This window comes from Dryobates pubescens, chromosome 23, assembly GCF_014839835.1.
Source record: "Dryobates pubescens isolate bDryPub1 chromosome 23, bDryPub1.pri, whole genome shotgun sequence".
NCBI classification, from domain to species: domain Eukaryota; kingdom Metazoa; phylum Chordata; class Aves; order Piciformes; family Picidae; genus Dryobates; species Dryobates pubescens.
This window is the reverse complement of record NC_071634.1, coordinates 3,490,632-3,504,802: the sequence shown is the minus strand read 5'-3', so window position 1 is coordinate 3,504,802 and position 14,171 is coordinate 3,490,632. Positions and strand designations below refer to the sequence as shown.

At 51.3% G+C, this 14,171-nt stretch overlaps 1 protein-coding gene across 1 annotated transcript; it reads right to left on the bottom strand.

The window, feature by feature from the left end:
* Positions 1 to 270: 270 nt before the first annotated feature.
* LOC104300448 (acrosin) lies at positions 271 to 2,487 on the bottom strand. The gene is made up of 5 exons (XM_054172085.1): positions 2,414 to 2,487; positions 1,910 to 2,107; positions 1,314 to 1,573; positions 918 to 1,063; positions 271 to 447 (listed from the first exon to the last, which is right to left on the bottom strand). The coding sequence occupies exons 1-5, from the start codon at positions 2,485 to 2,487 to the stop codon at positions 271 to 273; spliced, it is 855 nt and encodes a 284-aa protein (XP_054028060.1).
* Between the last annotated feature and the right edge of the window lie 11,684 nt (positions 2,488 to 14,171).

Below are 14,171 nucleotides of genomic sequence, written 5' to 3'. Positions count from 1 at the left end.
TTGCCCCACATCTGCTGAGAGCAGACAGAAGGTGGCCTTAGGTAAGACAATGTGCCAGTCTCCTGCAACCCAGGGGAGCTCTGAGTACCCTCCTCTCTGTCTAGGCACCATTTCAGCTCTTTGCAGTGACGTTTCCACCCTGTGCCTGACCTGTCTGTCTGCAGCCCCATTTGGCAGGTGCTGGTTGTGGAAGTTGTGGCCTTGCACAGGAGACTGCACTGGACTGAAGCAGAGGTAGGTATGAAAACAACAGCATCTTTATTTCAATGACTAAGATGCTGGGTATAGTCCCATCTGGACCAGAATCCAGTTGTAGAAGTGCTGGGTGGAGGTGTAGATGCCAGGCTTCCTTACTCTGGCACAGCCTGTTCCCCAGCTGGTCACCCCCACCAGCCAGAAGTAGTCAGCGTTCTTGGCCTGGCACACCAGAGGACCACCACTGTCACCCTGCAGTGGAGGAGAGAGGCTTCAGGGGGGATTGGATGGCCCTGGTCAGCACTGTGCCAGCTCCTTCTCTACGGCAGCACCTTCCAGAGCTGGATCCATGCCCGGCAAGGTTCTGCTCAGGTGCTGGAGTTTCAGGGTCTTGTCTGGGAGGAGGTGGTGGGTGTGTGAGGTGGGAGGTTTGGCCACCTCTGCACACGGGTGCTGGAGTCTGGCACAGAGACGTTCCAGGGCTGGGATGTGGAGCTATGGGCTACCAGGAGCAGGGGCTGGGCTTTGTGGGCACAGTGCCAGGGGACGAGGGTGGCACAGGGCAAGACACTGTGGCTGGGGATGGGGAGGGGAGCCCCAGGAGTGGTGGGGAACCAATGGTGGGAGGGTGAGTGGCCAGAGCAAGCCCATGCCAGGGGCTGCTTGGGTGGTCGTGCTGGGGCAGCTGGCACTGCTGGGCTTGGCTTGTAGCAGGCTCCTACCTGGCAGGTGTCGATGCGACCCTGGGGGTAGCCAGCACAGAGGTTGTGGCTGTGGACGGCTCCTGCGTACCAGTGGCTGCTGTTGCAGACTTGGAGGTTGATGAGGTAGACCTTGGCCTGCTGCAGCCCCAGTGGCAAATGCCCAGCTGTGAGCACAGAGAGGAATTAGCCCCCTGCAGCTGGCAGCCAGGCTCCCTGTCGGGGTGAATCCCTTCCTAAGGGCTTGGCCTTGCACCTGCTGAGCACCGTGCCCCCGGCACCCTTTGGGCCACGGCTGGGACCAGTCTCTCTAGAGACCCTCTGCACCCCACAGCCTGGCTCTGGCTTTGCCCTCTGCCCTCAGCAAGCCCAAGCTGCGTCCCCAGCAGCAGGGCAGAGGCCGTGCCGGGCACTCACATTTGGCTCTGGTGGAGCCCCAGCCGCTGACCCAGCAGTTGGTGAGCTCCGAGACGCGCACGGAGGCGTCGGGCACGCAGGCCAGCTGCACGTGGTAGCCACACTGCACAGGCTGGTCCAGCTCCAGCAGGGCGATGTCGTTGCTCATGGTGTCGTTGTCGTAGCCTCGGTGCAGCAGGATCCGCCTGACGTGGCGCAGCTGGGCCTCGGGGCCTGGGTTATTGAAGTAGGTGATCCCGGCCACCACGTAATAGGTGTGGCTGGAGGTGCGAGGAGGGGGTGCAGAGGGGGCTCAGAGGGAGCTCAGCCCTGCCCTGCGGCAGCCCAGCCCTTCCCTGCCCTCCGCTCGCCGAGGGAGAGAGCAAAGCGGCGCCGCGGAGGCTGCCTCTGCCCCGGCGGCGCCTTGGGTGCAAGGAAGGTTGAGCTGGAGGCTGCTGGGGAGCCCTGGCACCAGCCCAGCCTTCTGCTGAGCGCTCTCTCGGCTGGGCTGGGCAGTGCCCAGGCGCTGGGCATGCAGCGAGGAGCGGGGAGGGGAGGGAGCAGCAGGGGCAGCTGCCGGCGCGGTGGGGAGATGCCCGTGGGCTGTTCCTCCTTACCCGGTCCCCACGAAGCAGTGGGCTGCTGTGAGCACCCACTGGGAGCTGATCAGGGACCCTCCACAGATGTGCCCAATTCCTCCTGGCACGGCTTGCTGGACGCTGACCATCCAGGGCCAAGCCCCCGGCTGGGCGGTGACGCCACCCACGACGCGCGACATCCCATGGTAGGAGACCATGGGCCGGAGCCCGCAGGTGCTTCTGCAACCACAAACTCAGGAGAGCCCTGCTCGGGGGCTGCTGCCCTCTGCCCTCCCCAGCCCACCTGGCAGGGACAGCGGGGCCAGAGCCGCCCCTGGGGTACCTGTCTGTCCGTCCGTCGGCCCCTGGCTCTGCTTCAGCTCCACAGATGAGCTGTGCCAGCAGCCCAGCTGCCGCCCAGGAGCTGAAGCTCCCACATGGGCTTTGGGGAGCTGTGGTGTGGGCACAGGGGACAGGCAAGCACCCTCCAGTGAAGCCCAGCAGGGTTGCCCAGGCTCCCTCCCAGAGCCTCGCCCTGCTTACCCACAGTAGTTCCAGAAGGTGAGCACAGGCTGGCACAGGGCCAGCAGGACAAGGAGGGGCAGGAAAGTCTTCATTGCAGCTGGCATAGGTCAGCTTCGAGAACCAAGCTCTTGCTGCCAGCAGAGCAGCAGCCGACTGTGCCCACAGGACTCAGGTTGCCGTGGTACCCTAGGCCCTGGGGCTGATGTCACAGAGTCACTGGTGCTGGGTGCAGTGGCTGTTGGGATGGGTGGGGAACATCATAGGGTCATAGGAACTCAGACTGGTTTGGGTTGGAAGGGACCTGTAAAGCTCATCTGGCCTAACCCCCCTGCAGTCAGCAGAGGCATCTTCAACTAGAGCAGGGTGCTCACAGTCCCTAACAACCTGACCTGGAATGGCTCCCAGGCATGTGCCATCTCCTACCTCTCTGAGCAACCAGGGCCAGTGTCTCACCACTCCTCCTTTAATTTAGAGCTGTTACCCCTTGCCCTGTCACAACAGGTCCTGCTAAAAAGTCTGTCTCCAGCTTTCTGATCATCCCCTTTAAGCACTGAAAAGCCACCAGAAGGTCTCCCCAGAGCCATGGCTTCTCTAGGGTGAACAACCCCAACTCTTTCAGCCTGGCCTCATAGCAGAGGGGTTCCAGCCCCCCCATGACTGTTTTGGCCTCCTCTGGCCCCACTCCAATGCAAATATTGTGTATCTAAGCCTATATGATGCATCTGTGTATGGAATTATTTTGGTTGGAAAAGACCTCTAAGTCCATTGAGTTCGACCTCTAAGTCCATTGAGTTCAACCACTGACCCGACACCACCAGGGTCAGCAAATCCATAGTCCCTGTGTGATGGTTTGGCTATGAAGAAGACAAACCTGTTCAGTTACACCACCAGCTCCATGTTCTCATTAGCTTGCCAGCAGCATTACTGCCCAGCATTACTCAGTGTTACACAGCCTGGTGTCTGGAACCTGCAGGAGCTGCCTGAGACCCTGCTAGTTGTCATATACCATTTTCATTATTAATTAGGCTCTGGTCTGCAATGGGGGCTGTAAGGAAGATCCATTATTTGGGCCATAATTGTGGAATAAATTAAAATCACCAGACTTTGTCCTAGAGCTATGTGAAGCCAACGTGCTTTTTAGTTTCATTTGTCCCTTAAGACAGGGTTTTAAATCTGCAGCGTGCACAGCTAATAGCTCAGGGAAACTGTGGTATTTCAGGGAGACATTTATTCCCCCCCTCTGAAGAAAAGCCTCTCCAGCATTCTCTGATCCAAGCTGCTTTGGGTTCTCACAAAATCATGTGTGCAGTGGGGGCAAGAAGGGGACAGTTATGGTTTCATCTCAAAAATCACATTTTACCTGGATCCCTCCCCCTGGGAGCAGTATAAAATACAGATTTGTGTTTGGGTGGACTGGTGGAAACATTCCCTGCCTGAAGTCGTGGCATGTGCTCCACATGGCTTGCACACCAGGTATATTGCACATTCCAGAGGAAGAGTGAGAATAGAATAGAATAGAATAGAATAGAATAGAATAGAATAGAATAGAATAGACCAGAGATCATCAAGTCCAACCTATCACCCAACATCATCTATTCAACTAAACCATGGCACCGAGTGCCTCATCCAGTCTCTTCCTAAACACCTCCAGTGATGGTGACTCCACCACCTCCCTGGGCAGCACATTCCAATGGCCAATCTCTCTTTCTATGAAGAACTTCTTCCTAACATCCAGCCTAAACTTCCCCTGGCACAGCTTGAGCCTATGTCCTCTTTGTAGCTTGTATCACTGTGTGCCACTTCAGGTGCTCCTGCTGTTCAGAGAATCCAGCTTTCATCCAGTTTTCACCCAGATACAACAGTGACATGTCAAGTGATTAGGTGTGGAAAAAAAAACCAATTTACATCTCAGCACCTATTTTACATGTAAACAATATCCACAGAATCACAGAACTGTTTTGGTTGGAAAAGACCTCTGAGATTATTGAGTCCAACCATCAACCCAACACCACCATGGCCATTAAACCATGGCACTTTGGGACACATGGTTCTTCAACGCCCCCAGGCATGGTGACTCCACCACCTCCCTGGGCAGCCTGTTCTAATCCCTGACCACTCTTGCAGTTAAGAAGTTTTTCCTAATCTCCAAACTAAACCTCCCTTGGCACAGTTTCAGGAAATTTCTTCTCCTTCTATCACCTGATACTAGGGAAAAGAGATCAATCCCCACCTCACTCCAACCTCCTTTCAGGGAGCTGTAGAGAGCAATGAGGTCTCCTCTCAGCCTCCTCCAGACTGTGGTAGATACCACAGGTCCCTCAGCTGCTCCTCACCAGCTCTGTTCTCCAGACCCCTTGCCAGCTTTGCTGCTCTTATCTGAACCTGCTCCAGCACCTCAATGTCTTTCTTGCAGTGAGGTGCCCAAAACTGAACCCAGTATTTGAGGTGTGGCCTCAAGTATCTAAAGGAAGGGAAGCAGTGATAACAAGTTCATACTCTTGCGTTACAAAACCTGTATTGGGCAAGATACTGCTAACAGTATTGGGTAAGATTGGAGCTAAGTGGTCTTTAAGGCCCCTTCCAAAGCAAACCATTCTCTCAAGCTGCACCAGGGGAGGTTCAGGCTGGATGTTAGGAAGAAGTTCTTCATAGAAAGAGAGACTGGCCATTGGAATGTGCTGCATAGGGAGGTGGTGGAGTCACCATCACTGGAGGTGTTTAGGAAGTGACTTGATGGGTGCTTGGTGCCATGGTTTAGTTGATTAGATGGTGTTGGATGATAGGTTGGACTCGTTGATCTCAAAGCTGTCTTCCAACCTGGTTAATTCTATTCTATGCTATTCTATTCTATTCTATTCTATTCTATTCTATTCTATTCTATTCTATTCTATTCTATTCTATTGTTCTATGATATGATCCTTCTGGTTGCTTTTTCTTTTTGTTTATTTCTTTGTACTTCCCTGCTTTGATCCATTTCTGCCTTGTCTTTCTTTTTTCACAGGTGATCTTCCATTGCTTCTGCACAAAGAAGCCTATGGGGATAAGCAAGAGAGTTGGAACTGTTCAGCCTGAAGAAGAGAAGGCTCTGGGGAAACCTTCAAGCAGCCTCCCAGTACCTGAAAGGGGCCTGCAAGAAACCTGGGGAGAGACTTTTTACAAGAGCTTGAGTGATGGGACAAGAGGCATTGGCTTTGAGCTTGAGGAGGGCAGATTTATACTGGATAGTAGTATGAAATTCTTTGCAGTGAGGGTGGCAAGACACTGGAACGAGTTGTAGGCTGGATTTTCAGACACACATTGTTACTACTCCTCCTTCATCACCATTGATTTCCCCAGATAATTTTTATTTATCTAGTGTGAGTTCTATGCCTCCACAAAAGAAAAAAACCCAACACATCATTTGTGGGTTTTTTGAAGCACAAGTCAATAAAAACTGCTAAAAAAACCCCAAACATGAAAGGAAAATCAAAATGGAGTGAAAAAAGAGAACACCCTTGTACATAATCAGTTGTCTCTTGAATTCCCCAGATATCAGAGCTATCAGTATTATACCATAAACCAAACACACACCACTTGCAGCTCACCTCCTCAAAGGGCTACCCTCTGTGGTCACCACCTTCCAAAGTCAAAATAGTTTAAATTGTTCATGTATGAAATTTGTGGCTCATGAGAATTTTTCAAGTCTCCATTTGAAGTGGCTTGATAGGTGTAACCTGACTTCATGGAGAATGAGTTTCACATTAGAAGTCGTATTAACCACATAACCACATCCTGGGCTGCATCAAGAGAAGTGTGGCCAGCAGATTGAGGGAGGTGATTCTCTCCCTCTACAATGCTCTGGTGAGACCTCTCTTGGATCCCTGTGTGCAGTTCTGGAGCTTCTATTACAGGGAAGATTCTGAAGGTGTCCAGAGAAGGGCCCTATGAGGAGAGGCTGAGGGAGCTGGGATTGTTTAGCCTGGAGAAGAGGAGGCTCAGGGGAGACCTTATTGCCCTCTACAACTACCTGAACGGTGGTTGTAGCCAGGAAGGGGTTGGTCTCTTCTCCCAGGCAACCAACACCAGAACAAGAGGACACAGTCTCAAGCTGTGCCAGGGGAGGTTTAGACTCGAGGTGAGGAGAAAGTTCTTCACTGAGCGAGTCGTTCATCATTGGGATGCGCTGCCCAGGGAGGTGGTGGAGTCACTGTCCCTGGAGGTGTTCAAGAGGGGATTGGATGTGGCACTTGGTGCCATGGTCTAGTCGTGAGGTCTGTGGAGACAGGTTGGACTTGATGATCCTTGAGGTCTCTTCCAACCTTGGTGATACTGTGAAGGGCCACGAGGATGAGCAGAGGGCTGGAGCTGTTCTGCTATGAGGGCAGACTGAGAGAGGTGGGGTTGTTCAGTTTGGGGAAGTGAAGGCTCCAAGGAGACCTTCTTGTGGCCGTCCAGTATCTTGAAGGGGGCTATAAGAAAGCTTGGGAGAGATTTTTTTTAGGGTGTCAGGTAGTGCTAGGACTGGGGGAATGGATCCAAGCTAGAGGAGGGGAGACTTAGATTAGATGTCAGGAAGAAGCTCTTCACCATGAGGGTGGTGAGAGACTGGCACAGGTTGCCCAGGGAGGTGGTGGAAGCCTCATCCCTGGAGGATTTTAAGGCCAGGCTGGATGTGGCTGTGAGCAACCTGATTTAGTGGAAAGTGTCCCTACTGGATGATCACAGTATCACAGTATCACCAAGGTTGGAAGAGACCTCAAAGATCATCAAGTCCAACCTGTCACCACAGACCTCATGACTAGACCATGGCACCAAGTGCCACGTCCAATCCCCTCTTAAACACCTCCAGGGATCCTTGAGGTCCCTTCCAATCCTGACAATTCAGTGTGATTCTGTGTCTTAGCCAGGCTGAATGCAGTTAGGAATACAAATCAGACTGAGAAAAAAAATGGCCTGACTCCTGTGCCCGTATCACGTGGCTGTGTGGAGCTGGTCACAGTGATTTTTAAGTTCTTTCCTTCAGCTACAGAAAGATAAAGCAGAAAGCCATTTGCAGACTCAAATATAACTGCAAAAGAGTGACATTTGTCTCCATTTCAGAAGCTGCTGCCTTGCTTTAATGAAGATGTGAAAAAAATCACTCCTTAAATGATGGTGTTTTTTTGAATCTCCTTCCCAAATACTTTTCAGGCCTAAAGACAAAGAAAATGACTAGGGCAGTTCCAAAGCTGGTTGGTTAATTTATACTGTTCTTCCCACCAAAAACCTCTGACTGAGAATGTGGCTTGTTAATTGACCTTATAATTGACCTGCAAAGCGTCATGTGTTGGGCATACTAAGTTGTCTCACGATAAAGCCTTCCTCATCAAGGCTTATTGCTTTAGTGCAGCTCATTAGGAAATGAGAACATAAATTAAAGTTGAAAAGAGAAATGGCAATGCTGGAAATTGATGTGGGAACGTCTCAGAGTATCTCACATGCTGCAGAGGGTAAGCTGGCCTTTGCTTCCCGATGCCTTGGCTGAGAGATGCATTTATTTAGGAGTTACACCTCCCATTAAGTTTAATTGCTTCCCCCGAGGCTCTGCTGGTAAAAGCCTACTCAGTTGAATGAAAGGTGCTTCCTGTCTGAGAGTATGTGGTAAAGGTCTGGCCGTTGGCAAGGGGGTGTTCACATTAATCTGTTTGGAATGGGGAGTGCTGCAAAGGTGATGGTAGGGGCTTCAGAGGCTGGCAGTGGGATCCTCAGATGTAGCTGAGCTGGAAAGCAGGATGCATCTGTTGTGATATGACAAAGGTTACTCGCAGTGGGTAACCTGTGTTCAGAGCACTTCTACAGGAAACAATGAGCTCAGAGAGCTCATTCAAGAGCAAATTTCATTTATTATTGATGAACTATTTTAGACTGCAGAAAAAAAAGTTTTTATTTTTTCCTTCCAGGAAGGGAATTTCTTATTCACTGAGTCTTTTCTGCATTATTAATTCAATCATGCAGAGCACCTTGCTTTATTTTTCTGCTTTTCAGACTTCTCTTACTCCTTCAAAGCCACGGGATTTTAGCTTCACAGAATCATAGAATGCACTGGGTTGGAAGGGACCTTTAAAGGCTGTCTAGTCTAACCCCCCTGCAGTGAGTGGGGACATCTCCAACTCCAGCAGGTTGCTCAGAGCCTCATCAAGCCTGACCTTGTGTGTTTCCAGGGATGGGGCCTCCACCAGCTCCCTGAGCAGCCTGTTCCAGTGTTCCACCACACTCTTACTAAAGAGCTTCCTAATGTCCAACCTGTATCTACCCTGCTCTACTTTAAAACTGTTGCCCCTTGTCCTAGTCCTACAAACCCCTGTAAAAAGTCCCTCCTCAACTTTCTTGTAGCTCCCTTCAGGTACTGGAAGGCTGCTCTAAGGTCTCGCTGGAGCCTTCTCTTCTCCAGGCTGAACAGCCCCAGGTCTCTCAGCCTGTCCCCATAGGGAGGTGCTCCAGCTCTCTGCTCCTTTTTGTGGCCTGTCCTGTTCCGCTGTGCCTGGAGCTGGTGGGGGTGTTCCTGTTTCACCCACAGGGAGATACAGACACAAATGAGGTCAAACGTCCAACAGTTTATTGAAGTGAGCAATACGGAAGGAAGTGTGATACAAAAGAGATGGAAATGCCAAGAGTCAGGATCACCACCATGGAGACAGACTGAACAGCCCCAACCCTCTCAGCCTGGAGAAGAGAAGATGCTGAAGAGACCTAATTGTGGCCTTCCAGTATCTGAAGGGGGCTACAAGAAAGCTGGGGAGGGACTTTGTAGGGTGTCAGGGAGGGATAGGACTGGGGGGGATGGAGCAAATCCAGAAATGGGTAGATTCAGATTGGATGTCAGGAAGAAGTTCTTCCCCATGAGGGTGGTGAGAGCCTGGCACAGGTTGCCCAGGGAGGTGGTGGAAGCCTCATCCCTGGAGGTGTTTGCAGCCAGGCTGGAGGTGGCTGTGAGCAACCTGCTGCAGTGTGAGGTGTCCCTGTGTGGTGGGTTGAAGTTTCCCCCAACATTAACTTTGGCAGACCAGCTCAGTTGAAAGCACTCCCCATGGCAGGGGGGTTGGCACTAGATGATCCCTGAGGTCCCTGACAGTTCTGTCATTCCTCTGCAGTCCCTGGGTGCCGTCCCTCGCCGGTTACAGTGCGCACCCCCGCGCCCCGCCGCGGTTCCACTGGCAGCCCGCCCGCAGCTGCCGCCCGCGCCCCGCAGGCAGCGCCCGGGCCGGGCCGGGCCGCGCTCCGGCGGGACCTCGCCGCCTGCCTGGCCGCACGGTCCTAGACACCCCCGGACAGCAAAAGGCGGGCGGGCTGCGTGGTTAAACGGCGATATTTGAGTGCAAAACGCCGTCTGCCAGACGGCCGCCTCTGGACCTGCTCGATGAGATCCGTGTTTTCGTGATGGAGACCCCCGAGCTGGACGCGGTACTCCAGGCGAGGTCTCAGCGGAGCAGAGGGGCAGTCCCTTCTCTCCATCTGCTGGCCACGCTGCTTTCGGTGCAGCCCAGGCTGCCATTGGCATTCTGGGCCGCAAGTGCCCGTTGCTGTCTTGTGTCCAGCTTTTTGTCCACCAGCACCCCCAAGTCCTTCTCTGCAGGGCTGCTCACTGTTTCATCACCCCTCCGCCTGTGCTAATGGGGGCTGGCTTTGCAGGTGCAGGACCTTGCAACTGGTCTTGTTGAACCTCATGAGGTACACCTGGACCCACTTCCCCAGCCTGCTCAGGTGCCTCTGGATGATACCTTGTCCCTCTAGCATATAGTTTGCAGTCAAGCTACTGAATGTTCTTGCTTACATAAATACTTGATTACTGACAATTTAGTGGGTTCAAATCTCTCTAGCATTGTGTCTTAAATACAGCCACTTTGAAATTAGTTTTTCTCCCTATTCCCTCCAGATTTTGTGTTCAGGAGGAAGCATCTTTGTCTACATTACCCCAATCGAGTGGGCAGGTGTTCGGCTGGGACAGAGTCACGGACCAGCCCTTGGCTGCAGGCCACCAGCAGTACTGAGTCAGCCAGCACAGCTGAGTGGAATTTGCTACAGGTGTGCCCCAGACCATCAGCATCACACCCAGGATAAAGGGGGAAGTTTGCAGAGGAGAGGAAAGTGTGCTGCTTGTGCTTCTGACCTTGCTTTTCCTCTTCTTTCTCCCAGGAGCTGTTTTGCTGCGTCTGCTGTCCCTTTGCTGGGTAAGTGTAAGTTTTGTATACTTTCTATAGGGGTTTTGTCTGCTTCATTAAATCCATGTTCATTTCAGCCTGTGGGCCTTCTCTCCTTTCTCCAGTTCCTATTCTTTGCTGGGGAAGGGTTCATGGAGTGATAGAGCAACTGTTGTAGTGTAGTCCCACATATGGGCTAAATGTAGACAACCTCTTGTAATACCTCTCCTGTGACAGCATCAGGAATCTTTCTTAGGAGCTTGAGATGAAGGAAATCTTGTTGCTGTCAAAAAGCTTTATCCTTTATCTTGTATTTCTGCGGGAAAAAACTGAGACCTGGTGCCTTTGTAGCACAAAGGCTTCAATAACAGGGAATCCTCATGTACCTTCATCCTCTTCTATTCTGAGGAGTCTAGGCTCTAGCCTAGCTTCTCTTTATCATCTGTGTTGTTTGTTGAGATGGTGTCTGTCGTGTGCCACAGAGCATGACGTGGAGATAACGAAACTGGTTGTGCCTGAGCTGCATCTGAAACCAAAAGCAGCCTGGCTGCACCACACAGTATTCTATGCAAGCAAACGTTGGCTGAAAGAAGCCTGAGTTATGCAGGTTTCAACATGACTTATCTCTGTAGTAATCTTCCCAGAGGATATAAAAACAACTGCAGAAGTGAAGATTCATTAGAACAACTGCTGTAATATCTCTTAACGTGACTAAAATGTCTTGAGCAAGCAGGATAGTTGTATCTCTCTGTAATTTTATTTTGTTCTTTGGTCTTTTGAAGCTGGTTCCCTGCTTTCGGGCTTAGCTGCCATCACTTAGGGACTCTCTGAGTGGCAGTAAATGCAGTCCTCAAAGAATTGCCCTTCCATTCTCCTTCAGTAACTGGACTGTGCTTCTCCTACCTGCATTGCATGCATGTCCCTCCCTAAATCAGGTGTTCCATGCTTCTGTGTCTTTCCCCTTTCTTCTGGCCCCATTCTGGAGCCTGATTTCAGCTTTTTTCAGGGAGGATCTACTTCTCCTCACTGCTTTTCCCAGCATGTTGTAGGGTAAGGAAGTGCTCTCTGTTGTAGGTGTGTGAATTATGATTGTCCAAAGCAGAGCTATCCCAGACCATCTTCAAAGCCCTGTTTGTCAGAAGCAAAAGGTTCCTTCTGGGTATACACTCAAGAAGAGGGCTTGTAGTTTTCTCTGTCTTGTCTTGGTATAATGCACTCAGCAGTGACCCCTGAGACCCTCTTTGCTAAACCACTTTGTAGTTTGCAGCTTGGGTACCTGAGAGCAACTTGGTTGGAATACTCCAGTAAAATACCTAAGGGACTCACCACTGTGGCCAAGAGGAATAAAGTCAGGCTAAAGGAACCTACTTTTCTGCAGCAATTCCCCACACTTTGGGGCACCTTTCATTTTTCAGCTGCTCCAAGCTAGAAATTGAAGTGTTTTCCTTCACGTGGTTGGGGTTTGGGGGGGGTTGAATTATTTTTGAGGATTTGGCACATGGTTGATGCCATGGTTTTCCAGAGGGACCTTGACAGGCTGGACAGATGGGCAGTGGCCAACAGGATGGCATTCAACAAGTCCAAGTTCTGGGTGCTGTGCTTCGGATGCAACAACCCCAGGCAGTGCCACAGGCTGGGGACAGAGTGGCTGGAGATCAGCCAGGCAGAAAGGGACCTGGGGGTACAGGTTGACAGTGGCTGACCATAACCCAGTGGTGTGGCCAAGAAGGCCAAGGACATCCTGGCCTGCATCAGGAACAGTGTGACCAGCAGGAGCAGGAAAGTCATTGTGCCCTGTACTCAGCACTGGTGAGGCCACACCTGTAGTCCTGTGTCCAGTTCTGGGCTCCTCCATTTGAGAAGGACATTGAGACCCTCAAATGTGTCCAGAGAACGGCAGCAAGGCTGGAGAGGGGTCTGGAGCACAGCCCTGTGAGGAGAGGCTGAGGGAGCTGGGGTTGCTTAGCCTGGAGAAGAGGAGGCTCGGATGAGACCTTCTTGCTCTCTCCAACTCCCCGAAGGGAGGTTGTAGCCAGGTGGGGGTTGGTCTCTTCTGCCAGGCAAGCATCACCAGAACAAGAGGACGCAGTCTCAAGCTGTGCCAGGGGAAGTTTAGGCTGGAGGTGAGGAGAACATTCTTCTCGGAAAGAGTGATTGGCCATTGGAATGTGCTGCCCAGGGAGGTGGTGGAGTCGCCATCTCTGGAGGTGTTCAAGAGGGGATTGGACTTGAAGCCATGGCTTAGTTAGTCATGAGGTGATAGGTTGGACTTGATGATCTCTGAGGTCTTTTCCAACCTTACTGATTCTATGGCCTTTCAAAGTGCAACTTCTTTAAGCAGGCTGTGATGATGGAGATGAATCTTCATGTGACAGGGATGTGTCTCTCCATCTGAACTGAAACTGTGCCGCTAATGGTGCAACTCTTACAGTGGGAACTGGCTATTCAGCTTTAGCCCTCGTAGCAAGGGCTGGGTTTTTGCCTGTAAATCTCTTATGCTTTTAATCTCTCGTAAGGACAGACAGACCCTGCAGTGCTGGTTTGTTGCAGTCACTTGACTGGCTCCATTTCTCGGCTAGTGCCTTTGTAAGGCTGACAAAGCTGGCTTGCAGTCTGCAGTATAGAAATGTTGATGCTGAATGCAACAAACCATTGGGCTCTTTTTCTGCCAGGAGGACACAAAAGGCTACATTGCAGCTTCTAACAGAGTTCTTTGGGTTAGGATGCATTTGGAGGTGCAAATTAGCTTTCCTAAAATGTCAGCTTAAAAAAGGAAATCAACCAGAGGTCTGGTAGATGTGGGAACTGGTGTTGGAGGTAAAGACAGCCAGACCATCACTGAAAAGCAGAGGTAGGAGATGAGTTTGCCTGATCTCTTCAAAATCCTCAGGACTTTCAGAATCATGGAATGGCTTGGGTTAGAAGGGCCCTTCAAAGGTCATGGAGTCCAGCCCCGCTCTCAGTGGACAGGGACATCTACAGCTTGACTAGGCTGCTCAGAGCCCCATCCAGTTTGACCTGGAATGTCTCCCAGGATGGGGCTTCTGCCCCCTCTCTGGACAACCTGTGCCAGTGTCTTGCCACCCTCAGTGTAAAATATTTCTCCATTGTGCCCAGGTCTAAATCTCTCCTCTTTTAAACTCATTACTCCTTGCATTGTTGCAACAGGCCTTGCCAAAATGGTAGTTCCCATGTTGGAGACATTTGCCATGGAAGTGTTTTGATTTGCTTTATGTGTGAGCTTCCCTTTCATTACATGATGTAACAGTAGCACAAGGGGCAATGTTTTAAAACTAGAGCAAGGTACATTTGAATTAGACCTTAGAAGAAGCTCTTCCCTGTGAGGGTGGTGAGACACTAGAACAGGTTTCCTAGGGTGATGGTGCAGGCCTCATCCCTGGAGACCTTTAAGGTCAGGCTCACTGGGGCTCTGAGCAGCCTGATCTAGCTGGGGGGTGGACTAGATGACCTTTAAAGGTCCCTTCCAATCCAATGTATTCTGTGATTCCACAAAGCTTGGGGTTGAAGTTTTTTCCATGCTGCTTGGTCAGTGGGTTCAGAATAAATCCACGACTGCAGTAGGTAGAATGAGAGCTGGCTGAGTGGGCTTGGTACCAGAA